At 41.4% G+C, this 23,625-nt stretch overlaps 3 protein-coding genes across 8 annotated transcripts; all 3 read left to right on the forward strand.

The window, feature by feature from the left end:
• Positions 1-3,544: 3,544 nt before the first annotated feature.
• Positions 3,545-7,450, forward strand: zdhhc24 (zinc finger DHHC-type containing 24). The gene is made up of 3 exons (XM_068587491.1): positions 3,545-4,126; positions 4,610-4,887; positions 5,843-7,450. Exons 1-3 carry the CDS (start codon positions 3,822-3,824, stop codon positions 6,133-6,135), a joined length of 876 nt encoding a protein of 291 aa, XP_068443592.1. The 5' UTR covers positions 3,545-3,821; the 3' UTR covers positions 6,136-7,450.
• Positions 7,451-7,938: 488 nt separating this feature from the next.
• LOC137794498 (kinectin-like) lies at positions 7,939-11,814 on the forward strand. 3 transcript variants are annotated; one of them, XM_068591335.1, is made up of 13 exons: positions 7,941-8,050; positions 8,357-8,424; positions 8,749-8,799; positions 8,918-9,076; positions 9,354-9,465; positions 10,152-10,202; positions 10,319-10,396; positions 10,508-10,564; positions 10,682-10,741; positions 10,858-10,922; positions 11,029-11,164; positions 11,441-11,505; positions 11,601-11,814. In XM_068591335.1, exons 3-13 carry the CDS (start codon positions 8,777-8,779, stop codon positions 11,782-11,784), a joined length of 990 nt encoding a protein of 329 aa, XP_068447436.1. In that variant the 5' UTR covers positions 7,941-8,050; positions 8,357-8,424; positions 8,749-8,776; the 3' UTR covers positions 11,785-11,814. The 3 variants fall into 3 exon arrangements, with proteins under 3 accessions (XP_068447426.1, XP_068447436.1, XP_068447418.1); XM_068591317.1 differs by having other exon boundaries at positions 7,942-8,050; positions 11,593-11,814; XM_068591325.1 differs by lacking the exon at positions 8,357-8,424 and having other exon boundaries at positions 7,939-8,050; positions 11,593-11,814.
• A 573-nt stretch (positions 11,815-12,387) lies between these two features.
• On the forward strand, positions 12,388-23,002 carry slc24a6a (solute carrier family 24 member 6a). 4 transcript variants are annotated; one of them, XM_068590355.1, is made up of 17 exons: positions 12,388-12,932; positions 13,130-13,216; positions 15,746-15,822; positions 15,951-16,025; positions 16,629-16,713; positions 17,486-17,589; positions 17,704-17,778; positions 18,106-18,131; positions 18,233-18,286; positions 18,405-18,541; positions 19,037-19,206; positions 20,243-20,510; positions 20,902-21,068; positions 21,164-21,278; positions 21,486-21,598; positions 21,920-21,985; positions 22,278-23,002. In XM_068590355.1, exons 1-17 carry the CDS (start codon positions 12,812-12,814, stop codon positions 22,386-22,388), a joined length of 1,851 nt encoding a protein of 616 aa, XP_068446456.1. In that variant the 5' UTR covers positions 12,388-12,811; the 3' UTR covers positions 22,389-23,002. The 4 variants fall into 4 exon arrangements, with proteins under 4 accessions (XP_068446456.1, XP_068446466.1, XP_068446476.1 ...); XM_068590365.1 differs by having other exon boundaries at positions 12,389-12,920; XM_068590375.1 differs by having other exon boundaries at positions 12,390-12,932; positions 19,037-19,125.
• Positions 23,003-23,625: the final 623 nt, after the last annotated feature.

Raw genomic sequence — 23,625 nt, forward strand, 5'->3', positions numbered from 1 at the left:
TCTCCTCTCTGATCCTCTTCATCTGACTCCTTGTCCCCCATGTTGTCCTCACCTCCGTCACTCTCGTCCTCGTTGGCCTCTTCGTCCTGAGGAGATGCAGAACCCTTTTTTCACTTCTCACCATCTTCATTCTTTAACCTGGCTGATTTCTTCTTCACAGCCACCCTTTCTTTACCTCTGAATCCTGCTCCTCAACCTCATCCTCTGCTCCGGTCTCCTCGTCTTCCTCCGTTGTATTGTTTCTCTCTGAAGCTTCATCATCCTCCTCTCCATCTCTCTCCTCTTGCACTTCATCTGTCTGACTGTTCTCATCTTCTTCTCCATCTTGATCTTCCTCATCCTGTTCTCCGACATTGCTTTGTTCTGAGCTGCTACTTTCCTGTTGTTCTATTTCATCTCTACCTCCATCTTTAATCTTTATACTGACACTTTCTGATTCTTTCTCATTCTGGGATGCAGACTCCTCCCCACAGCGTTCTGATTTATCGTCGGGGTTTTGCTCCTGTGCGTTTTCACTCCTGGATTCCACCATTAGACTCTCTAACTCCTCACGAGTAGACTGACTGTCCTCCTTGTGACTCCCTGGCTTGTCTTCCTTACTTCCTTTCATCACCTTCTCATCCTTTGGTGATCCAACAGCAAGTCCACCACTTCTCCTCATTCTCCTTCTTGTGCTGGTTCTGCCTTTCTCTGATGAGGTATCGCTCTCTGAGCTTTGGACCACTTTGACTACAGCAATGATGATGTCACTGGAAGACCTAGATGAGCTGAAATCATTAGTGAATTAAAAACAAAGTTGTACTGACTTAAGAGGGCAATCTGCATTAGTGGATTCATGTGATAGGAAAAACAAGTGATTTTTTGTTAAGGGTTACAAAGGAGTTCTTATAGAATATTATAGAGACTATAAAGAGAATACTACTCACTCCTGAGAAATGCTGCTTTTTCTGTCTGAGGAGGAGCACTGTGATTGTCCTCCCTCCTGGCTCTTTCGGTTCTCTCTGCTCACCTGGCTGGGCTCCCTGGTGCTCTCACTGCTTTCTGAGATACCACCGGACAGACGAACTAGACACAATACATACACAAAGATTACATATCAGAGGTGACTGAAAATATCCGCTGAGGAAGATAATTTGCATTAAAGAAAAGGGCAGAGTTTCCTTCTTCTCACACCTGGTTTGATATCCAGCTCCTGGGATAAACGACTGCTCCTGCTTCCACCACCTCGCTCTCTCTTTGAGCTTGTGTCAGCCTCCTGCCTCACCCCCTGCACTCTCCCCACGTCAGGAAGAAGCTCTTCTGTGTGAAACTGACCCCACAGAGCCTCAGAGCCATAAGGGATCCCAGCTGCACCCGCAGCCCAGGCCCAGGGGTGGTCGGGCTGCGGGGCAGCCCAGCCTGGTGGATTTTGCCTGGGTCTGTGGTGTTGATCACCAGGTGAGGCGGTGGGGTGGTGGAGCGGCAATGAATGAGGATGTGTGAAGATGTGTGGTGGGAGGAAAGATGGAGGGACATGAGAGGAAGCCGGAGGTTGATAAACCTCTCTGATAGGAAACCTGGCCGTCTGGGATTGAGGGTGGGTCTGCCAGGCAGACTGCACACGGGAGAGATGAGGGGGGCCATCTTGGTTGTAGTCTAAGTGGCTGTTTGGACTGTAGTACTTTGGAGGTGCAGCAATATTGTGGTTTATTATGGTGGAGCCTGCAATAAAGATGAAGATGCATATTAGGTAATATTGTGTATGTGTCTGTGACAAAATCATTTCTTTGAGTCAGTGAAGATGACGAACCTTGAGCCGGTAAAGGTTGATCTGCAGACGATGCTGTCTCTCGTTCTTCTGTGTTCTTTAGACATGACCTCAAATACCTCTGTGAATAATGCATTGTTTTACACTGGTAGAGCTGTACAGCATGTGGTAAAGGTAAACAGAAATGCCTTTTACACGTATAATGAGTACGCTATTTTAATATTTATAGTATTCTTTTTTTCTGAATTTGTATATTTGAATGGCTCTTATGATCAAACCAGCTGTATGCATTGGTCCCAAATGAAGTGAATTGTGACTGATTTGCTTGTACCTTCCTCTGAGCAGCCTGTGTTTTCTCCTTGAGTTGCTGCTGCCAGCGTGGGCAGCTCTCCTCCAGGTACCGTTCATACTCCATCTGGAAAGATTGAAGTTCAAGAAAAGGGTTCAACACCTAGCTTCACAGAGGCCAGGGTATATTACAGATGAGGTGTGTATGTGTGTGCGCGCCTGTTCACCCGAATAGTTTTCATGGCTGCAGTGAGGGTTGACATCTCTTTCAGTGTGTCCTGGGCTTCTTCAAACTGCTGCAGCAGCTTTCTGTTGTTTTGTTGGGCTGTAAGCTCTCTCTCCTTTAGCTCCTGCCAGCGCTGTTGCAGATGCATCGCCCTGCTTCAGGAAACACACACAGAGTCCGTTAGTAAAAATATGTACATCAACATACAGGATGTTGCATCTTGCTGCCTTTTGTATTTGTACTACATCTGTTGCTGACTCTGAGGAGTTGAAAAGTCAGATCTCAACAGCAGAAATCTTTTGATACTGAGATAAAGTATCGTGTAACCCATGCATACACATACATACACTTCTTCACCCTCACACACAACCATGAGTTGACATTACTGTTCTACTTCAAAACGGCACCCAAAGATCTTACCTGATTTTTAGTCTGTGCCCTTTTTGTTTTGTGAAAGTGTTTCTTTTTGGGCCGGTCAGATGCTCAAGGGACAGTATATTCTCCTTCCGTGCAGCCATGACTGCAGGCGTTCAGTGGATGCAGAGATTATCAGGGATTAAGTTCTGTGCTTTGGGTGGGGGGGAGGGACTGGACACATGCTCCCAATCCACTCAAGGGCGTGGTAATGAGGTTAATCAGTAGTGAGAGCTTTTTTAAATGCTACACAGGTAACAAAGTTATTGAAACTTCTTCATCTTAATCTATTTAAATATAGGGCTGAGGCGATAATTCAATATGATAGTATTTCAATAGAATCTTGATGAGATATCTTGATACACAGTTATGTCGATAATAAAAAGCACATACTAATACTTCTCACAAAATCAGATTACTTTGCACTTAAGTTATTAATTAAATGACCAAATATGAATTATATTGTGTGAATATTTTATTCACTAAAGAATATACAAAACCTGTGGCTATATCATACTGACCCTGGTCAGGCATCTTTCTCACCCTCTACGAAGCAAGGTGATATTTCAAGGCAATTTCTTCCTGCAATAGCAAAGCGAACAAGTTCATGCTGTTTAGATGGAGCGAACAAAATGCATTTAAGAGAGCAGTGAAACAGCAACAGCCTATTTTAGGCTCAACTATCTATTTCAAAATAATACTTGATACTAATATCCGATACAAAAGCACAATAAAATCAACATAACTTTTTTTATTAGTATTTCAAAACGGGCCTTGCACACCGAGGAGACGTTTTACAAGCGGAACCAGTGTGTTGTTGCATTGCGGATGTATTTTCACGTGACACCCGAAATGAAGTAGAAGCTCGATCCTGTTGAGTGTGAAGTAGCAGATATCGTGACCGGGACAGAGCTTCAAGAGACAGACAGCGTAACATTTCAACTTGTAAATGACATTAATTTGTCCGGAAGTTATATGAAGTCTTATTGATGTCATGAGGTTTATTTGACTTCGGATAAAAAGCTTAACGGAGCGGTTATTTATTTATTTTGGACTGACGAAGCTAATCAACGGCTACCACGGTTCGTCAGTCAAATCGGTCCTTCCACTGAGCTCACATCGCGGGGAGGCGTGCGGACAGGAAACATGACGAGTTTTGCCGGTCAAGTTTTTGCCAGGGTCGACAAGTTTTGTCGCCCCCTCCCCATGGTCCTCAACACCTTTCTGGTCTTCTCCATCACCGGGGAGGTGAGCTACCTGGTGCTGGTCGAGGCTCCGCTGGAGGCGGACCAGAAGAAAACCGTGTGGTCCGCCTGGTGGAAAGCGGTCCACCTGCTGGCTCAGTACTTCATGCTGGCGAATATCTGCTGGAACGCCCTGCTCTTCCTCAGAACCAGCCCCAGCATCAAAGGGGTGTTTTTGGGCGGAGAGGGCATGGGCCAGGGGTGGAGGTAAGGAGGGAGCAGCTGGAGGGGTTATTACAGAAATTATGCAATTTATCACAGAGCCTTGATTTGTGGAGATACAGAACACTATACGATCACAACTATTAGACATCCTTGCCTACACTTGTTTGGTCTGTTTTCATGGTTTGGGACAAGCCTCCTGAGTTAGAGATGTTTCTATTACATATATTTTAGACAATAGTTCTCTTCCAAATTTGAGAGAATAGAGAAGAGAATATGTAATCCCAGCAGTCAGACATCTACACATAAGTGTAAACGCCACAAAGAACCCCAGTCCTTTAGTTTTCCACAGGTTCAACAGGTGAAAAGTTAGATTTCTTCTAAGTTAAGACTACGTGAGAATTATTTCTATGGGCTCCAGCTGGTGGTCATGGTTTTTACGTTTCAGTTAGTTTAAAAATTTGAGAGACATTTAGGAGCATCTGCGATAATAAATAATAGTTGTTTCTCTGTTCTTTCCCCTCACAGGTACTGTTACACATGTGAGACACACACTCCTCCCCGTTGCTCACACTGCTATGACTGTAAAGTGTGTGTGCTGCGAAGAGATCACCACTGCGTCTTTTTTGGCCAGTGCGTGGGCTTCCGTAACTACCGTTACTTCCTGAGCTGCTTGTTATTTATGTGGTCAGGGCTGCTGTACGCCACTCTGATGAATGCAGAGGTCTTCATTGTCATATTGAAGGAGGGTGTGACGATGCACAGCATCCTGCTGCTGATCATTCCCTGGATTATGCTAGTTTCAGGTATGTAACTGTGCAGCTTACCAGCCTAACCTATACCATATACACTGATAGGTAGAATGTACTCTATAACATTTTCTACATTTACTTAAAATTGCCCGTCACATTTGTACAGAGACAAGAAAGACTTCTTAAGAAGTCTAGTTTTTATTAAACAATAAATATAAATGATCTTCTGGTCATTAACTAATTTATAATTGACAAATTGTGTTAGTTCCCGCTTATAATCAGACATCCCATGTGAGTTGTCCATGCGCTCCATTCTTACAGTAGTGTAAAAGGGACAACCATCTCCCATTGAGGACTAGCTGGTTTTTCAAGGTGTGGTCATTATGACTAATCCCACAGGAGGAGTTTGAGGGTGTATTGCTAGATCCTCATTATATACATTAGAATAAATGTACACACTTAAGCAAAACATATGTATGCTGTGACATTGACTTAATTAAAATCATTTCAATAGTACACTATGCTAAGATCATCAATTCTGATAAGGACCCCACCCCCAAAAAAAAAGTTTTCCCAAAAATAAAGGCATAACCTCAAGAAGAGCAACAGAGGAGGAGTTGCTCCTCCAGGATTGTCAGACAGGGAGTAGATGTTTTGAGCTGCCTACTCATGTTCTTGTCTGCTCAATTTTTTTGTGCAAAAACCCACTTGAGAGAAAGCTTGAAGCAAAGTGTTACATTACTCCACTCCAGTGGTCTCCACGGAAATACATGTGGGTGACACTGAGAACCAAAATGGGGAAAATACTGATTGCAAAAATTGTATGTGCTTATTTCTGCACACACTCACACATCTCTTTCAATTTTAATGCAGCAGGGTGATGTATTTATGCTTGTGGACACAATGGTTGGAGATGAATCCCAAAAATGTCACCAAATATTTTTAATGTACCAATTTAATTTAGGCTTGGATTTATATCAATCAGTGCTACTGTCTTTTCTCTCCCCAGGCCAGGTCTCAGCACGAGCTTTTGCCTTCGCCTTCATCGCAGATACATGCGTTGTAGGCTTCCTGCTGGTGTCTGCCTTCTTCTTCTTCCATCTCGTATTGATGCTTCGGGGACAGACCACCAGGGAGTGGTATTCGACCCGCCGACCATACAGCCTCGGGCTACGGGGCAACCTGCGTCATGCGCTAGGCCTTCACTGGTACCTCTGCTGGCTCTGCCCACTCATCCCATCACCTCTCCCTGGAGATGGGATCAACTTTCAGATCACAGGATTGCTGGAACCCTCCCAGTGACAGCTGAAACAGGCCATGTGTCTTTGCTTTATTGGTGATGGTTAATGTTATTAGTAGCAGCAGCAGGGAAGATTGCCTCAGATCAAGAAGAGGCAGTTTGGGATGGGAAAAATCAAGATTGGTGTGTGGGTGTTAGGATGTTACTGGGTATAACTGTCTACCCGTATCTGCTCCGTAGCCTTTACCTGTGCTGAGTCAAGTACGTTATGGGTCTACTGTGGTAAGTACATTGACCTTGATCTAAAGGTAATCTGTACACTTATTGAGACTTGCCTCTGAATAATGTTTGTCTGGAATACTGAGCACTGCAAGTGTATTTAAACGGCACTGAAATGAGAAGGTATTTTATTGATTGTGAAAAATGTATACTTGTAAATCCTTGTTAACAAGCACTAATACTACTACCCCTGGGTGGTCACTTAAATTGTCCTTTCTATTTTTGTATATTTTTCCTAAATCTAAAGGTCATCCAAATTTGCCATGATCTTGATGTTCTTGTGCTTTCCACTTGTCTTCATCCACTCCTATGTTTCAGCTTATTTTTATTACATTGAGCCTTTTACTGGATACTTTTGCACCAACTTAGATCATGAGAGAGAGAGAGAGTTTACAAGAAGAAAACCAATCAACAAAAATTGCACGTTGTGAAATCTATTGCCGTTTACATACTAATGTAAAGTAATTTAGTGTAAACACGGTTTAAAAATGTAAATGTTTCACATTACGTTGTCCATGTTTCAGTCAGTACTCCTACAAACCAAACTCACGGTGTAACAACATGAAGAGTCATGTTCTGGTTCAAGCAACTGCTGTGTCCCAATTCACTACTACACACTAGGAACCAGCAAACAGTGTTTATAATGTCTATATCATGTTTTTGCATTAAGTGTACAGAATACCAGTAATTTGCTCAATATGTTTGATGCAATTAGCTTGAGATACATGTTTTTCAAAAATATGTAGTTTTTTAGTCTTCTGCGGTGGTCTTCGAGCTTTTTCACTTGACTGTCTCGTATATAGAACCTGGTTTGATTTAGTATGTATGATTTTGAATGTAGTCTGGATTTGGGACCCAGCTAGCATGTCTTACATCACTTGATGCCAACTGGACTTCTGTTAACTTTAGAAGTTGACTTAATTCTGCAGGCCTTAAAATGTATCGAACAATTTCAAGCCTTTTTTGACGTCTGCTATTACTTTACATACAAACATATTTTTTTATTATTATTAATTGTCTGCTTAAAGTCTGCCTTTTTGTGCTATTTCACTATAATGTTTGGTTTTGCCATTTGAAAGTGCTGAAACAAATGGTTTCACAGGAAGTATGGAACCATTAAACAATGCTGAATATTGTATTTTTTTGTAGTTTGTAATGGTATTATGCAATTTGGGGTAATTTATATAAATGTTATATATATATATATATATATATATATATATAAATATATAAATATATAAATATATATATATATATATATAAATATATATATATATATATATATAAATATATATATATATATATATATATATATATATATATATATATATATATATATATATATATATATAATTTATTTTTTCCAATGATCTAATTATTTTATAATCTCATGCTTGACGGAAATTCCTCTTGATTTCAATCTGATACAGATAACCAATTTCAAAAAGTACCTGAAACATTTTGAATGAATCAACCAAGAGACTGTACAACACACGGTTGAAATTATCATATGAATGTGATGATAGTTTATAGAGTCAGGAAACTTTCTAGACCCTGAATCCTGGACCGGAGCGGTGCCGTGTCTGACGTCATAGCGACCACGTGGTACCGTAACTGACAGTTGTCTCTTGAGTTTGCTATGGCTACCTGAACTTTTAGTGAGTTGCTTTAAACTCCTTAGTTTGGATGTACTCGCTGGTGAGTCATTTTGTTAATTTCTTGAGCGAAAACTGGTAGAAATCAATAGTTTTAGCAGTAAGTTAATCAAAACAAGTTAGCTACTCAAGAAAACTAGCTTCCTTTTGCTAGCGTGTAGCTGTGCTAGCTGTTAATTAACGTTAACTTAAGTCTTTAAAACATAAATTAATGGTGACTTTACATACATTTAGACAACATGTGGCTGTAACCTAAGTTAGGTTACGGTAGCTATGGAAAGGCAATAACTACTTTTAAAAGCCTGCCTTTATTATAATAAAATTATCTTCCACGTTTGTTCACTTTAAGAGATGCAGATTTAGCTAGCAGAAAAAGGCGGTTCGGGACTCAACTCATCCTCTAATTACTGAGATAAAGTAGGTTGATTGCAATGACTGAATTTCTTATTCTTTTTAAATACCTGATGAAATCCACTTGAAAAATGCTAAAAAAAAAAAAAGCTTGCGCCTCTCATTGAAGGTATTTCTGCTTTTTATAAAGTGCTTTCAGGGATTATTATGCCAGTTAGATTTAACGTTATCTAGATCTAACCTTCATGAGTTATGGGAATAGTAACACTATTCAGTTTGGCTCAGTCAAAATCTGTACATTTTACAAAATAAAAATAATTTGGATGAAAAATGGATGATATATCGTGAAAGCTGTGGGTCACTCTTTTTGGACCATTTGTTGCCCTCAAGCACCAGGGAGGAGGAGTCAACCAGCAGGATGGATGTCACTGAGGAAAATATGTGAGTGATCACTGAATAAACCCATACATAAAAATTGTTTGGTTAAGTTATTCAGCAGTTGTGTGTGTGTGTGTGTGTGTGTGTGTGTGTGTGTGTGTGCGTGTGCGCGCGTGTGTAGGATACATAAGGAGATGCTTGAAAAGATAGCAGAGCAGAATTATAGTCTAAGCCAGAAGACGGACTTAATCGCTAAAATGAGGCACTGGCTGGATGTTGCAGATGATGACATGACAATACTGCGTTCTGAAAACACCACCTTCAGACAAAAAATTAAAGCGTAAGTATGATTGTTTCTACTCATTTTGCGGAAGGATGCCTGAACCGTTTGACTATCAAACTTATCCTAGCTCATCTTCATTTTTTGGAGCTTGCCAGATGTCGTTGACACAGACACGTTGTCTTACCTCCAGCACAATGCTTTTTTTTGTTATTCAATATTGTTAGGTGTCAGCCATGTTATCTTTGTTAGTTACTAGTACTACTTTTGAACCGATGCTTTAACAGGATGGTGAAAACACATTCAAGTTTGTGCGTATGTGTTTATGTATCTGCAGCCTGGAGAAAGCCATCAGTGAAGCTCAGAAGGTTGAAGCAGAGCCTTGCAACGGTGTCCTGGCTGATGACCTTGCTGTCAAGATATGCAGGGAAAAAAAGATTCAGGAATTGGTGGGTTGCCAGAAATTATAGTGTTTCATTGTGTATTACTGGTGTCTTCAAAAAAGACATTTAGACGTATTCGATAAAAAATAGAACATTGCCTTTAAGACCACACTTTCGCTAAATCTGCAAATCGGGTAAATCAAAATTTTTGATGACATCTTGATTTACATTGTATTGATAAATTGCCCTGCTCTATGTCATTGTGACTTCAGGCAGAGCTTAGATCTACTAGTAACTTTTAACAAACATTGAATGTTTTTTTATATTTCAGAAACTGTTATATTCTCATTATTAACATCCTCAAAATGTGTTAAATTGTGTCTTTTATTGTAGTCTGATCCAGGTCCATGCAGGCCACGTGGCATGTCACTTGTGAAACTGTAATATCACTAAAGTATGTCATGGATCTTCAAAATGTAACATTTCCGACTGACATTTAAAAAAAAAAAGTAATTAATTCTCTATGATTTTATTACACTACGTCTGATGATTTAAAACACAAGATCAAGTAATACAATCTAGAGTTATACAGCACCCATACAACAGAATTATTGCACATTAATTTTGATCTCAACACCAGAGCATTCACAGTTGAAGTTCATCACATATCACAATAGTATAGATATATTGTTGAACAGATGGTTTACAGTTTAAATATCTCAAAGTAAACCTTCATGCTGTTTTTTGTGCAGGAAAAGGAAGCCACTGTGATGAAGAAACAGAATAAGAAGCTAACTGAAGAGGCATGGTGTCTGTTACTTTTCCACATAACAACTCAAATCTGTCATACTACAATTAGAAGTAGTACCAACATTTAAAAAACACTTTGCACATGTAAATTTAATTCTGTGTTTTTCAGCTTAAAATCCTCCAGGAAGAGAGAGAGCAGACCGAGATCAGCTTCAGCAAGTCTAGGGTTGCACTTCAAACCATTGAGGTAACACCATAGATTCAACATGGAGATATTTAACTCCTTTTCTCTCCTTTCATGATACAATTACTCATGTGACAAACAGCTGCTGATTTGTTATGTCATGTGTTTCGTCAGTGTGGATTGGAAGAGGCTCAGTTAGGGCTTCAGAATAGGGATGAGGTTATTTATCAGGTAGGAACAGAGATATCAGTGCAATGATGCAATCAACCAAAGTAATGAAAATTCTGAATGTTCTCTTTTTTTTATTATCTGAACTCCACATTTTTGTTTTACGCATGTTTGAGATAGAAAAACGTGCGGATAAAGCATTTGGAGGAAAGGGTTGAAGAGGGCTCCCAAGCCATAGAGGTAAATATGGTCTCATTGATGGCAAATCAGTTAAGAAAGAGTAGAAAGAACAGTGTTCACTCAGTTACAAACTGCTGTCAGATAAAATCTTGTCTCATCATGTCTCTCTTCTCCAGTGTTTCAGACTGACAAATGCACAGCTGAAAGAGCAGTTGGAGGCCAAACTAGATGAGGCCTTATTGTGAGCCTGATGCAATATATTCTTTTGCTTTGAAATAATACCATGACCTACACTGAGTCACCTGTATGAACTCATACTGTACTGTGATTCTGCTGTTGATTTCCAGAACTATTGTGAACGACAAGATGGGAGATAAGGAAGGATTCCTCAGTCCCCCTTTGTGCTTTGCAGAGGAAATTAAGCTGTTGAACTCTTCAGCTGAAGTGGAAACCAGCGTGTCAGGGTCCACAGATCTTAGACATGTAGGACCCCTCCTCTCAGTGCTTAAACTTTTAAACTGGAGAGAATGTAAAATCAGTTGCCAGTTTATTGGGTGCACATGGCTAAAGAGGAGGCAGTCTTAACACAGTCCTGTAATGAATCCTATGAAGTGGCAACTGAGTGAAGATCTAGTGATCTGATTGTCCTGTATTTCTACAAGTGACCACTAGAGTGTGCCACTACAAACCCCAGATTCAAACCCTTTCTGTCAGGTGTAGAAGTTATGAGATCAGTGATGTCTGGTTCTGTGTCTACAGGAGGAAACTCAGACGGAGGAGCTGCTGAAACCACAAAGTTGCCCACTGGACCTTGAGACCAAAAGGTACTTGAGATTAAAATGAAAAAACATATTTATTTTTCTTTGTTTGCTCATTTGTTGTCGTCCCTCTGGTTTCTCCATTGTCTTAAGGTGTGCAGGTGTTTTGAAGGCAGCCGTCCTGACAGCAGGAGTTTTTCTGGTGTTGGTCGTCATTCTCTCTGTTTTGGCCTTTGTGCCTCAAAGAAACCTTTTTCCCGTCAACACCATGCAGAGCTTTGCACGCCTGATTTTAAAACCCTACTGCAGTTTGCATCATGGGGCAATACCTCCTATTTGACCTAAGAATTATAATAAATATGTTAACTCCTTTTATTTGACTGATAGTCAGTTCTTTTACAAAAAATATATGAAGTTGAATATACATAATTTTGCAGTGAAACATACAACATGCAAGTATGGGGAGATGGGTACAGCATTCAATAAATACTTATATATGTGAGTATTGTATGAAGATTCATTAAAGTACATATACAACCTCCTCTGTCCCAGGACCCTCGCATTGGTTTAGGAAAAGGACTTAAACATGGAGGAAAAGAGAAGAAGCCTGAGGGATGGCAAAAGATGGACAGAAGTGTAAAGCGTTAACAACATAACAGTATAAATTATACATTATTCACATAATGAGAGTAGTAATCAGAATGGTGATGATGGAAAATAATGATGGAAAATTAAGACATCAGCATTGGATTTAATAGAAACCCAATTACCAGAAATAGATATGTCTGCCAGTAAGAAATTACTGAATATCAGCAGATCTGGTCATCACTATTATCAGGTTATCTCAGTGTCGCTACATAGCTATAAATGTTCCCTATTACTTTTCACATTTTGAATTGCATGCACCAGTTAAAGTGCACATCTTCCACCCAACGCCCCAAGCCTCTCAGTCTCCGGTCGCCCCTCCCAGCTGAAGGCGCTCCCTGGTGGTCTTGTCCACGACTGGAGGAAAACACCCCCTCCCGAGCGGAAACGCTCCATATGTAGGGCAGGAGGGAATGAGAATGAGAGATGTTTTTACATCGGAGCTGGCTGCTGATTTCATTGTGTGTCTGCTGGAGTTTGAGCTCGTTGACGCGGCTGCTGCGTCGGTGCTGACTCTCACTGAGATGCTGCTGGCGGGCCGAACCCATCACGCGCACGTCTGGGTCGTGGATGAAGCCCAAAGCTGAAGTAGCCGAAAAGGAGATCAATCGGAAACGGGAGAGGCCAGTTTGATCCAGCCTGGTGAACGGCTGCTCGAGGAGGGCTGTGTAGCGGCGGAGGCGACATGTTCTGAGCGGAGAGCCGGCGAGCGAGGGCGGCAGGCGGGATGAAGGCGCCGCGGAGACCGAGACAGACGCGCCTCCTCCCGCGGTTCTGCGTCTGTGGAGTCACTCTGCTCGCGGTCGCCTGGCTCTTCAACTTCAACGATGTTACAGGTGCTTCACGAGGCATGTACAGATACATGGTTTCATCGGATCTAAGCTCATTCGTTACTTGTGTGTGATTTATAACTATGCAAATAACATGTTAGATTGCAGCAACATGACAGTTCATTTCAATCATAGAATGTCTGAGAGGACAGCAGACAGATATCAATACGTTAAGGTACGGCACGTTTTGTTGGTATTTATGTCAATTTGTTTAGGTTTCCACGCATCCACTGTGGGTCATGACATCTCCAAGAGAGAGCTCCTCCGGCAAGAAGAAGACAACCAGAATGTTTCTAGATCTGGTGAGATATTTGACTGTGTGTGTGAGTGTGAGTATGTGTGTGTGTGTGAGAGAGAGAGAGACAGGAGAGGTGATTTATTTATTAATTTTCATACAAAAATAGAGCACATTCAATCTTGTGAGTGTGTTAAATTGGCCTGGGGACCTTTTAACAGGTCTAGAGTTTTAGGCCATTACAACATTAATATCCAAACCCACTGTGATGATTTTAGTAACACAAATATGTGCATGCGTGTGTTTATATATGTGTGTGTGTGTGTGTGTGTGTGTGTGTGTGTGTGTGTGTGTGTGTGTGTGTGTGTGGTTATGCATGCACGTGTTTTGTGTGCAGAGGAAGGGTGAAAGCGCTGTGTTCACTGTTAAGTCTATCTCCTCTGCGCATCAATCTATAGCTCTCCGCTCCACCTCATCCTTCAACTCTGCACATCTTGATGTTTAAACACAGTTAGGCCTTTGAGGGGACCTGGTTGCTAGGAAACTGAATGCGGGATTGGTGGTTGGATGGCGTGTGTTCGTCTGGATCTGTTCAAAGTGCCTCTGCCCTGTCGTCATGACCTGCTGATGAGGAGCCTCTCATCAGCAGTTCTCCCACCGCCTGTGTGCTTAGATCCATTCGGCTGTTTTAAAAGGTTGAGTGACAGCATCTTACAATCTGAGAGATGAAGGGATGTTGTGGCCAATTACAGATAATAAAGCTGCATATATTGAGCTAGTAAAACTGCCTGCGGGAAATAAAGTACTGATTAACTTCAAGACCTCGAAGACATTATCTTTCTATTCCCACATTACTTTTGTTCACAAGAACCTTGTTCTCTATACAGTTTGCTCTGCGTCGAAACAAAACCATGCGACGTAGTATCATTTGATGTTACATGACATGATGCAAGTTTGGTGATGAAGGCACAATGTTGCCTCTGTGCAGGGTCCCATCCACTCTCGTCACATTTGTTTCACTCGCATGTTTGTTGCTTTTATTTTCAGTGACGGTTTCATGAATCTTGAATCAGAAATAATCCTGAAAGTCACTTGGGAGGCAACTTTCCTTGTTAAAAAAAAGCTTCTTTTTTTTTTGGCGCAGTGAGTCGTGGCATTTGTTTGAGCTTCTTTGCAGCACGGCGCAGTCTAGCAAAACCCCTCTTCACAGTTGGAAAGAGGGTGGCTGCAATGCATTGTCTAACTCAGCTGAAAGATGCCTCTGAAGGTCGACTTTATAAAAATCGCTGGTTTGTATGAACGAGCTGAACAAGAATGCAGACAAATACTTGGGTCCAGATGGCATGAGGGACGGATTGAAATCACAAGATGAGACATTTCCAAAGAAGTGTTGGAAAACCTCACGTGTAGCTGAACTGGGGGCAGTCACATGACTTCAAGTTGCTTCTGCCCTTGTTGCTAGGGGATACAACCAGACGCACGTTCAACAAAGTCATTCACACACGGACACACAAGTGGCAAACTATGATTATTTTCATTATTGATTCATCTGCTGGATATTTTTCTCCATTAGTTGATGCAACATATAATTTTTTTAAGCTCAATGCAATGTCATCAAAGCGCTTGTTTTATTGGACCAACAGTCTAAAACCCAAAGATATTCAGTTTAAAATGACACAATGTACCGTTCACACTCAACTTTAGGCCTGATTTTTAGCTCGACGAGAGTCTGTCCCATATATTTATATATATGTGTGTGTGTGTGTGTGTCTGTGTGTGTGTCTGTGTCTGTGTGCTTGCAAGCATGCAGTTTGAGCAGAAGCAGAGAAAATCTAAGCGCAAGCAAGGCCTATTGAGTGTGAGGACAGGGTTTTGAGTGAAAGCATTACAAAATCTCTATATATATATGTGTGTGTGTGTGTGTGTGTGTGTGTGTGTGTGTGTGTGTGTGTGTGTGTTATTGCTTGCATATATTCCCGGTGTTCATCTCCTCACACTTGGGCTGCTTCTGTTTGCTCGTTAGTAACCACCTGTCAGCGAGGCTCTATGAAACACAGCAACGAGGCGGGGATATATTTAACTGGTCAACACTTGACCTGGTATTCCATTGGTTGGGGCACTTTGACAGAGTTATTGCTCCCCAAAAAACAACAATGTCTTTCGAGGACACAGAAAGCTGCCCAAGTGTGAGGAGGCTGAAGCGCATGAAATCTGTGCAAGCGATATTATAACTGAGCTTAACAGAGTGAGGAGTTTTCAGAGAACGAGTTACAAACAACAACAAACAACGCTATGATAGAATTGAAAAACCCTATAATCAAACGTACACATTTTAAATTCAATCCCAGAAGGGACAGGGAGCCCATGGAGCAACAGATTAGCAACACATCTTGTGATTAGAGAAGCTGGAACTTTAAGATGTTTGGCATTTTTGCTTTGAAAATGACTGAAACGATGAATTGATTCAGAGAATTCTCGCCAACTGATTCTTCTGTGATCAACCAATCGATTAATCCGCTTATCGTTTCAGCACTAGTTCAGGAATTTCCCTCATGTTATACATAACTATGTTCCTGTCTGACCATCTCTTCTCCAGCTATTGGTGATTTCCCCGAAGACATCTTCACTCCTGAGCAGAGGAGACAGGGAGCGGTACTCCTTCATGTTCTCTGTGTGAGTATCGGCTCTGTCTGGACGACACAATTTGAAATGAAGGAAGCTTCAATTTGTTGCATTAAACTCAGAAACAGATACGTGTGTATAAGTCACGTGGCCGATAACGTGTCTTCTGCATTTCACAGGCGATCTACATGTTTCATGCGCTTGCCATTGTGTGTGAGTTTTACTTTGTTCCATCACTGGAGAAAGTATCAGAGGTATGAACTAAATACACATCTAAATAAAGAAAAGCATGTAGGATTTATTGTATAGTGTGTCTACAGTTAGATATGTTGATGTTGTCACTGGGAGTTTTTCCAAAGCATGGGGCAGTTTGTTTTCTTTCCCTCAAATGAATTCAAGAATAAAGATGGAACTATTTTCTTACTGTCCATATATCCCACGAAACAAAGTAAACCCTCAAGGCATTAGTCCAGCTTCATCAGTACTTTCTGTCTATCCAAGCACATTCGTTTTCACTGAAGACGCAAATCCTTCATCACAGATCACATATGCAGTGTTTATTTGCATTATTATTTTTAAAGAAAAAGTTTTAATCAAACATTACTCAGACATGAGTAAAGAGTGCATTTGTTGGGGACTATTATCAAATGGATTATTATTCATGTGGGACATGTTCGTCTTATCAAAGGAACTCGTCAACCAGTGCAACATTGTGGCTCATTGATGTGTTTCTGACTGGCATTGGACGTATACTCTCACGACTAGGATCAAAACATGATGTGTTGACACAATTAACATGTCAAATATCACCAGTTCATCCTTCAATCTGTTAAAACTCGTCTTCCTTCATCCTCCAGAACCTGCACCTCAGTCAGGATGTTGCCGGGGCAACCTTTATGGCAGCTGGGAGCTCCGCCCCCGAGCTCTTCACCTCTCTGATTGGTCAGTATGGCGCTTGTCTAATCAATTACTCACTCTAATGGGTGAGTTCAATGAGTGCTACTCCGGTTCTCCAATCAACTGCAGTCCCATGCCTCTTCACCGGCTTCAGACTGAGAGGAGTCCAGTGAACGCGGACAGACGCACGGGTTTCAAGCGGGAAGTAGAAATAAACAAACATGGCGAGAAGAGCGAGTTTCTTTTTGCACAGGGCGGTCAGTGGCCCGGATGTTCTCACAAGTATTTTTTCCCAAATCATTATTGATAGATGTTTTTAAAAACTTTGGCCCAGATATTTAAAAAAAGAGACAGAAACCATCACACACATGCTCTGGAAATGTGATGAACTGGAACACTGGAGGGAATATATCCTGAATACTGCTACGTTTACATATCATACAGTTTATTAAAGCAGGCATATTGTTGTAATTCATAATAATGGAAACTTTGCATCTGACTCCATGTGGCTTGAGGACATTTCCTCACATATTGCCTCTTAAATAATCTATTTTATTCTCAAAAGAAAAAGGCTGGCTTTCACAAGTATTGGAATGGCTTTAGGCAATATTGCTGTGAATATTCCACATGAGGAGCATAAGATAAAAGATATTCACTCAGCCTCTGTGGTTATGAACCGAAAAGGCAATATTTCTGTTTAGAGAGAGACATTATGTCTAAAGTGGAGATACAATTCATAATTTCTTAATTTCCGACCACACTAAACACATGTTTGCTGATGATAGATGTCTTCTTTTTTCCTGTTCTGTGTTTTTAGGTGTGTTTATCACAAAAGGAGACGTGGGTGTGGGAACTATCGTGGGATCAGCTGTCTTTAACATCCTGGTTATCATCGGCCTCTGTGCCATCTTCTCTAGACAGGTACTGCTCCAGCTAACGGGACTAATATCACTTTTTCTGAACTAATTGCACTAATTTGACAGAAAAGCCAACGGATGTTTTTAAAGCTTTTGTACAGCGTGTGTCTCTTTCCAGCCCATCACTCTGAGCTGGTGGCCTTTGTTCCGTGACGCCATCTTCTACATCCTGTCCATAGTGGTGCTCATCATGGTGAGAAATCTTCCAGTGAATTCCCACAGACATCATCTCCTTTAAATTCCTAGTAGAGAGAAACTACTCACTTCACAAAACATTATTGCTTGAGTGAACTGGAATTGTGAGGCCAATATTAATTCAACACCATGTCAGTTGTTATATATTTTTTCATTAGGATCCATTTCGTTTGTTTACTTTTTGAATTGTAACCAAGATGTGATGAGCTAATACCTTTAATAGTCTGTATTTCGCTAATCAATCTTGATATTTCCTTTGATAAGGTATGATGGAGTATTTCTTCATATAGATGTAACTCAAGTATATTTGAAATGTTTTTTTCAGGTGATCTATGATGAAAAAGTTGTGTGGTAAGCCTCTGCTGATTGGATATCGGTTTGCAAGATAACTGACTGTCAGTGTAACGAATGTGGTATTTATGAGTATCTGTTGGTGTGTGTGTATGTTTCAGGTGGGAGAGCATCATCCTGATCTCCATGTACGGAATATACATCCTCATCATGAAGTGGGCCTCTTTTAATTTCTCTCACATTATCATTGTTGGTATCAGGCAACAACAAACTCTATACCTACTGAAGACACAACGTGTGTGTGCGTGTGTGTGTGTGTGTGTGTGTGTGCAGGTTCAACAGATCTCTGTGCAGCCTGGTAGAGAGACACTGCACCAGGGCAGGTCAACCATTCCTGAGTAGCCTACGACGGACGACTGCTGTTGGAAATGTCGGAGACTGTGACAACGACATGGTACCGCTGAAGCCAGGTGCTGGATCTCGTGTATGCACATGTGAACGTTACGTCACATTTAGCTGACGCTTTTATCCAAAGCAAATTGCATTTTGTTCTATACACACAGCAACAGGGAGCAATTCAGCGTTAAGTGTCTTGCTCAAGGACACAACGACATGGACTAGTAGAGACAGGACTCAAACCACCGACCCTGTGATTGATAGACGGGCATGCTGTCCACTGAGCCACTGTCGAGAACATTTCCCTCAGTCTCCAAGCAGCATTCAACAGACCTAGTGACACATTTAAGACTGAAAGTCAAACCCATTTTTGTTGCCCTGAGGATTTCCAACTGGCTGAAATAGAAGTAGACCACATTGATGGACAAGGTTTTCTATCCCTCTATGTAGTCTTTGTGTTCTTGATGTCTGTTGTCTATTGTTTGCTATCTTTCTTTTTTACATTATCCTCTCCTTTCCACTGATATCTCCTGCTAACGTCCATCCATTCCCCCCTCCACTTCCCCCAGATTCATGTGTGGTGGCAGGCCAGGACTCAGGAGTGGTGATGGTGGATGAGATGCTGAACCTGCATCCCCACCAGCTCTCCTTCTCAGAGGCAAGCCTCCGCCTTCTCATCACCCCGCATTTCCCCCCCTTCACCCGCCTGCGCATGGCAGCACGCATGGTCATCAACGAGGTACACTGCACTTGCTTGTACCCTTCACATAACTTCAAGTTCTCCTGGGTTTTCGGCTAGGTTGGTGGGTATATATTTAAAAAACAATACATCAAATGAGCTGGGTCATATCGGTGAAATTACCGTGTATATAATGAAGGATCACTGCACCCAGGCTTCTGAACTGGATTGGTTTGTGAAGTCCTCTCTTCGTAGTGATGAACTAGTTGCTAGTTTCTTTCCTCAACTGTGTTGCACTATTTAAATGTATATCACAAGTTGTAAAATAACTGCCAAAAACCGTTTTATTGAGGAATGTGTGTTTCAGAGTTTGCAGTATATAAATCTCAGTGAGAATGTTGTTTATCCATTGTCACTTTCTTCGCTTAAAAGAAACATATAGATTGTTTTTTTCTTACTTAAACTTTAACTTTGTTACGTCCTCATATTACATACATGTTTACATACACGCATGGAATTAGCTCTCTGCATTTAACCCATTCATAGCAATTTCGGAGCAGTGGGCTGCTGAGAAGCGTCCGGGGCAACTGGGGGTTCAGTGTCTTGCTCAAGGACACTTTGATCCTCCCACAATTATAAGAACAATTATGATGAATTATTTTGGGCTTTTCTCCATTTGTACTAATAGAAAAGTCTGTTTGGGTTTCGAGGATACTATTTCAGCTTGGTGTTATAGATGGTAATTATGTTTTTAGTTGCGATATGGATGTTAAATTTGGTTGGGATTTATCCAAGATGATTCCAAGATACTCTTGACAGAACAGCTGGTGCACAGGAGTTTTACAGATAGAAAGAGAGATGAGGAGATACATTTGTATATGTCATATTATCAAACAACATCCTATTTGCTGCCACAAACATACAGACTGCTGCTTAATGCCTAAGTTAAACCAAAAAAACAGACAAGAACGCAATCTCCAAATCGGCTTCCTCTCCCTTGGCTCCTGCATGTATTGCTTTGTCGTTATTATTATTTTTTTTTCAATGTCATTCCTTCTTTTCTCTGACTTAACCCTCACTCCCTCCACACCCACAGAGGCAGAGGCTGATTCGGTCCCAGGGCGGTCAGGAGGAGGGGGGAGCTTCAGGGGAGGAAGGTTTGGGTGCTAACGGCTTGTGGGGAAGGGAGAACGGGACGGCGTCAGAGAGAGACAGGCAGCCGCTTGAGGAAGAGAAGGAGAGGGGTAAAGAGACAGAGGGGGAGACGGGCGGGGGAGCGCAGCCCAAAGAGGAAGAGGAGGAAGAGGAAGAGCAAGAGGAAGGAGAGGAGGAGTACACTCCTTTCAAGCCCTTCATCCTGCCAGGTGAGGGGTGAATGAAATCCGACACTTTTTTTATTATGCACACAAAGTCTTCTTGTGTCAAATATCTAAATGAAGCCGCAAAATCTCTCAGGTTCTAACTGACATTTATTTTGACCTTTTGCCATAGCAACAAGCAGATTTCTATCAATCCTAACTCAGACTTTCATCTTTGAAGCTCCGGTATTAAACATAACAGCTTCCTCCCCGGCTTTTTTTTTCCCTACTTATGTTTTCCAGTGTTATAGATGGATTAATTGCTAATGGAGCTAATAAAAAAATTATGGTACCAAGATTATCAAGCCAGGCCACATGAATAATTTACAAGCTTGGGTGAATCTGTAATGATCCCTGTGGGGAATTTTGTGTGCACGTGTTTTCATCATTTCTCCAGATGGTTGGTGTGTGCGTCTGAAGTGGCTGCTCTCTTGGCCCGTGAGCGTCCTGCTTCACTTCACCGTCCCCAACTGTAGCCTGCCGCAGTGGGAGCACTGGTACCTGCTCACCTTCCTGTCCGCCACGCTCTGGATAGCCCTCTACTCTTACCTCATGGTCTGGATGGTAAGAAACACAGTAATGCGAGTTAGCAAGTATGCACTTGCTAACTCGCACGTACACATAAAGATGCACAGCCTCCTCCCTGTGTCTCTGTCTAGGTGACTGTAATCAGCTACACACTTGGGATTCCAGAAGTCATCATGGGCATCACTTTTCTAGCAGCCGGCACCAGCGTCCCCGACTGTATGGCCAGCCTCATTGTGGCCCGACAAGGTGTGTGTTGTGTTTACGCGTGTGTTTAAACCGTCTCTGCACACATTTTTCCTGGTTGAATCATTTATAACACTTCGCTTTTTTTCCCCATTTCAGTGTGTTACTCACTTTTGACAGAAAACTAATAAACGTCAAGCCGTTTTGACTGGATGTTATTTGAATGCCTTCACACTTCGATTTTTGTTGTGTGCCCGGCAAATGTTGCAGGAATGGGCGACATGGCTGTGTCCAATTCCGTTGGCAGTAATATCTTCGACGTGCTGTTGGGCCTGGGCTTCCCCTGGGCATTGAGGACTCTCATCGTCAGCTACGGATCAGTGGTAACCCAAAGTTTTCTTTATATACAGCTGACTTGACCCACGCTCTTAATAACATAACAATATCCTACCAGTTGTCCTGTCTCTGCCCCTTGTTCCCTCTTGACTATCCACTCATAGATACCCTCTAAGAAATACTTCTATGAAATAAATCTTAAATCTTAATATTGCTCTTTTCAAAGAGATGATGTTTTTAAAAGTGAATGTAGTGGAGGCCCAAATAAAATACTGTATTTAAGTATTGTACAACACCTTGAATGAACAAAGATTTTATCAATGGACTTCATCAACATGTTAATGCTTTGTCATCTTTGATTTCTTTAGGTGACAATCAACAGCAAAGGCTTGGTATACTCAGTGATCCTTCTGTTGGCCTCAGTCATCCTCACTGTGAGTTAGATCCCCATCTGATCATTGTTGTTCAAATTCAGTTCATTTTATTATTTCTTAAATTGTAACATGAGTAAACAAAGTGTGCACCAACATCTGCTGCCTGCTTTTCTTTACCAATCATTTCATTGTAGATTTTTCTTGTCAAGGCCTGAGAGCCCTTGACGAACTCAGGGAATTATATTCAGTACAGTGCAAAGGAAACAAATCTCTCTCTCTCTCTCTCTCTCTCTCTCTCTCTTTCCCTCCCTCCCTCCCTCCCTCCCTCCCTCTCTATCTCTCTATCTCTCAGGTCCTGTGCGTTCACCTGAACTGCTGGAAGTTGGACCGCAGGCTGGGACTCTGTCTCTTAGTGCTCTACGCCATCTTCCTCCTCTGCTCCGTCGGCTTTGAGAGTTTGTAGACTCACGTACAGTCAAACAACAGGACGCATAAACAAGATGGCTGACTTGATGTCCACCTTCACTGCTGTCATTATTCATCAGATGTATGGACTGAAGCGTTTTCCTTTCACTTCACAGTGGCTTTACATGTTTGAGCAGCATTTATTCGACACCAGCTGCCTGAAACCTGCATCGTTTACCTTTGATAAATAAGTATTTTACATAGTTTTGTACCGAGTACCTCCAGCCCAGAGTTTGTGTACTCCGACCCAACTGGTAATGCACTGTTTCACAACACATTTATAAAGTATTGTATAAGGAACCCCAAAGTGTGTAACTTTACTTATTAATGTTATGACTGCCACGAGTAACCTCAATGACCAGTTGACTACCCTTATAAATGTATGTAGTTGCTTCTCAGTGCTTGAAGTTATTTTATGTAAAAGATAATGTTGAGTTTTCACTCGCCTTTGTGTCTGTAGTTGTAACCAGCAAAGCATGGCTGATCATCACGCTCCAAATAATTGCACTAAGCCACTGTTGTCTTGCCCACCCCCCCGATGTGTTTTTGAATGTCTGTGTTTGGAGAGATTGCTTGAGTGTGTGTTGAAATAAAATGTCATGTTCTGCAAGGTTTTGCTTGTCTTTTGTAAATTGCCTTCACAAATTGCGCTCATAAGTCAAACGTGACAAGAATAAGACGACAAATGAAGAATCAAACCAAAGCATACACCATAAAATGAGTCTTGTATTGAAACACTTAACACCAATAAAGCAAATAACCAAATAAGGCATACACAGTACATATATGTACATGTATCTGTCCTCCTGACTTAGTTGGGAAAGACACTAAATTATACTATACTTAGTTCGACATTTTGTGACTTTTCACAATACTTTATAGAATTACGAGATACTGTACTGGGACTTTGTAGTTGACATTTATTATAGCGTACTATACTACTCGTTTTTCATAAGCTGTTCCACCTAAATTGTAGTGCAGTTACACCACAACTATTAATACTTGTTCCTAACGTGGGGCACACTGCTCTAATATAATTCATTGGAAGAAAAGACAAGTTCTGTGGTTGCAGGAAATGGTGCCATAGTATAACAGACTAATGTAATGTAGTTTGCAGTCACATAGAGCTATTACTTTTAGTACTTCAGCACTATGGTCTGCTCCACCGCCTCCAGCTGGCTGGTTCAGGGAGCTGTCCAAGTGCTGAAGCTTGGACAAACATAAACGTCAATCAT

This window comes from Clinocottus analis, unplaced genomic scaffold (assembly GCF_023055335.1).
Source record: "Clinocottus analis isolate CAN_PGR_092001 unplaced genomic scaffold, fCliAna1.0.p SCAF_10, whole genome shotgun sequence".
Taxonomy (NCBI): Eukaryota; Metazoa; Chordata; class Actinopteri; order Perciformes; family Cottidae; genus Clinocottus; species Clinocottus analis.

Coding starts and splice junctions, on each gene's coding strand:
- zdhhc24 (XM_068587491.1), top strand. CDS start 3,822: ATGACGAGTTTTGCCGGTCAAGTTTTTGCCAGGGTCGACAAGTTTTGT. Junction 4,127..4,609: donor GGCATGGGCCAGGGGTGGAG/GTAAGGAGGGAG, acceptor TTCCCCTCACAG/GTACTGTTACACATGTGAGA. Junction 4,888..5,842: donor CTGGATTATGCTAGTTTCAG/GTATGTAACTGT, acceptor TTCTCTCCCCAG/GCCAGGTCTCAGCACGAGCT.
- slc24a6a (XM_068590355.1), top strand. CDS start 12,812: ATGAAGGCGCCGCGGAGACCGAGACAGACGCGCCTCCTCCCGCGGTTC. Junction 18,287..18,404: donor ATATACATCCTCATCATGAA/GTGGGCCTCTTT, acceptor GTGTGTGTGCAG/GTTCAACAGATCTCTGTGCA. Junction 21,279..21,485: donor CCTCATTGTGGCCCGACAAG/GTGTGTGTTGTG, acceptor CAAATGTTGCAG/GAATGGGCGACATGGCTGTG.
- LOC137794498 (XM_068591325.1), top strand. CDS start 8,777: ATGGATGTCACTGAGGAAAATAT. Junction 9,077..9,353: donor TTCAGACAAAAAATTAAAGC/GTAAGTATGATT, acceptor ATGTATCTGCAG/CCTGGAGAAAGCCATCAGTG. Junction 11,165..11,440: donor GGTCCACAGATCTTAGACAT/GTAGGACCCCTC, acceptor CTGTGTCTACAG/GAGGAAACTCAGACGGAGGA.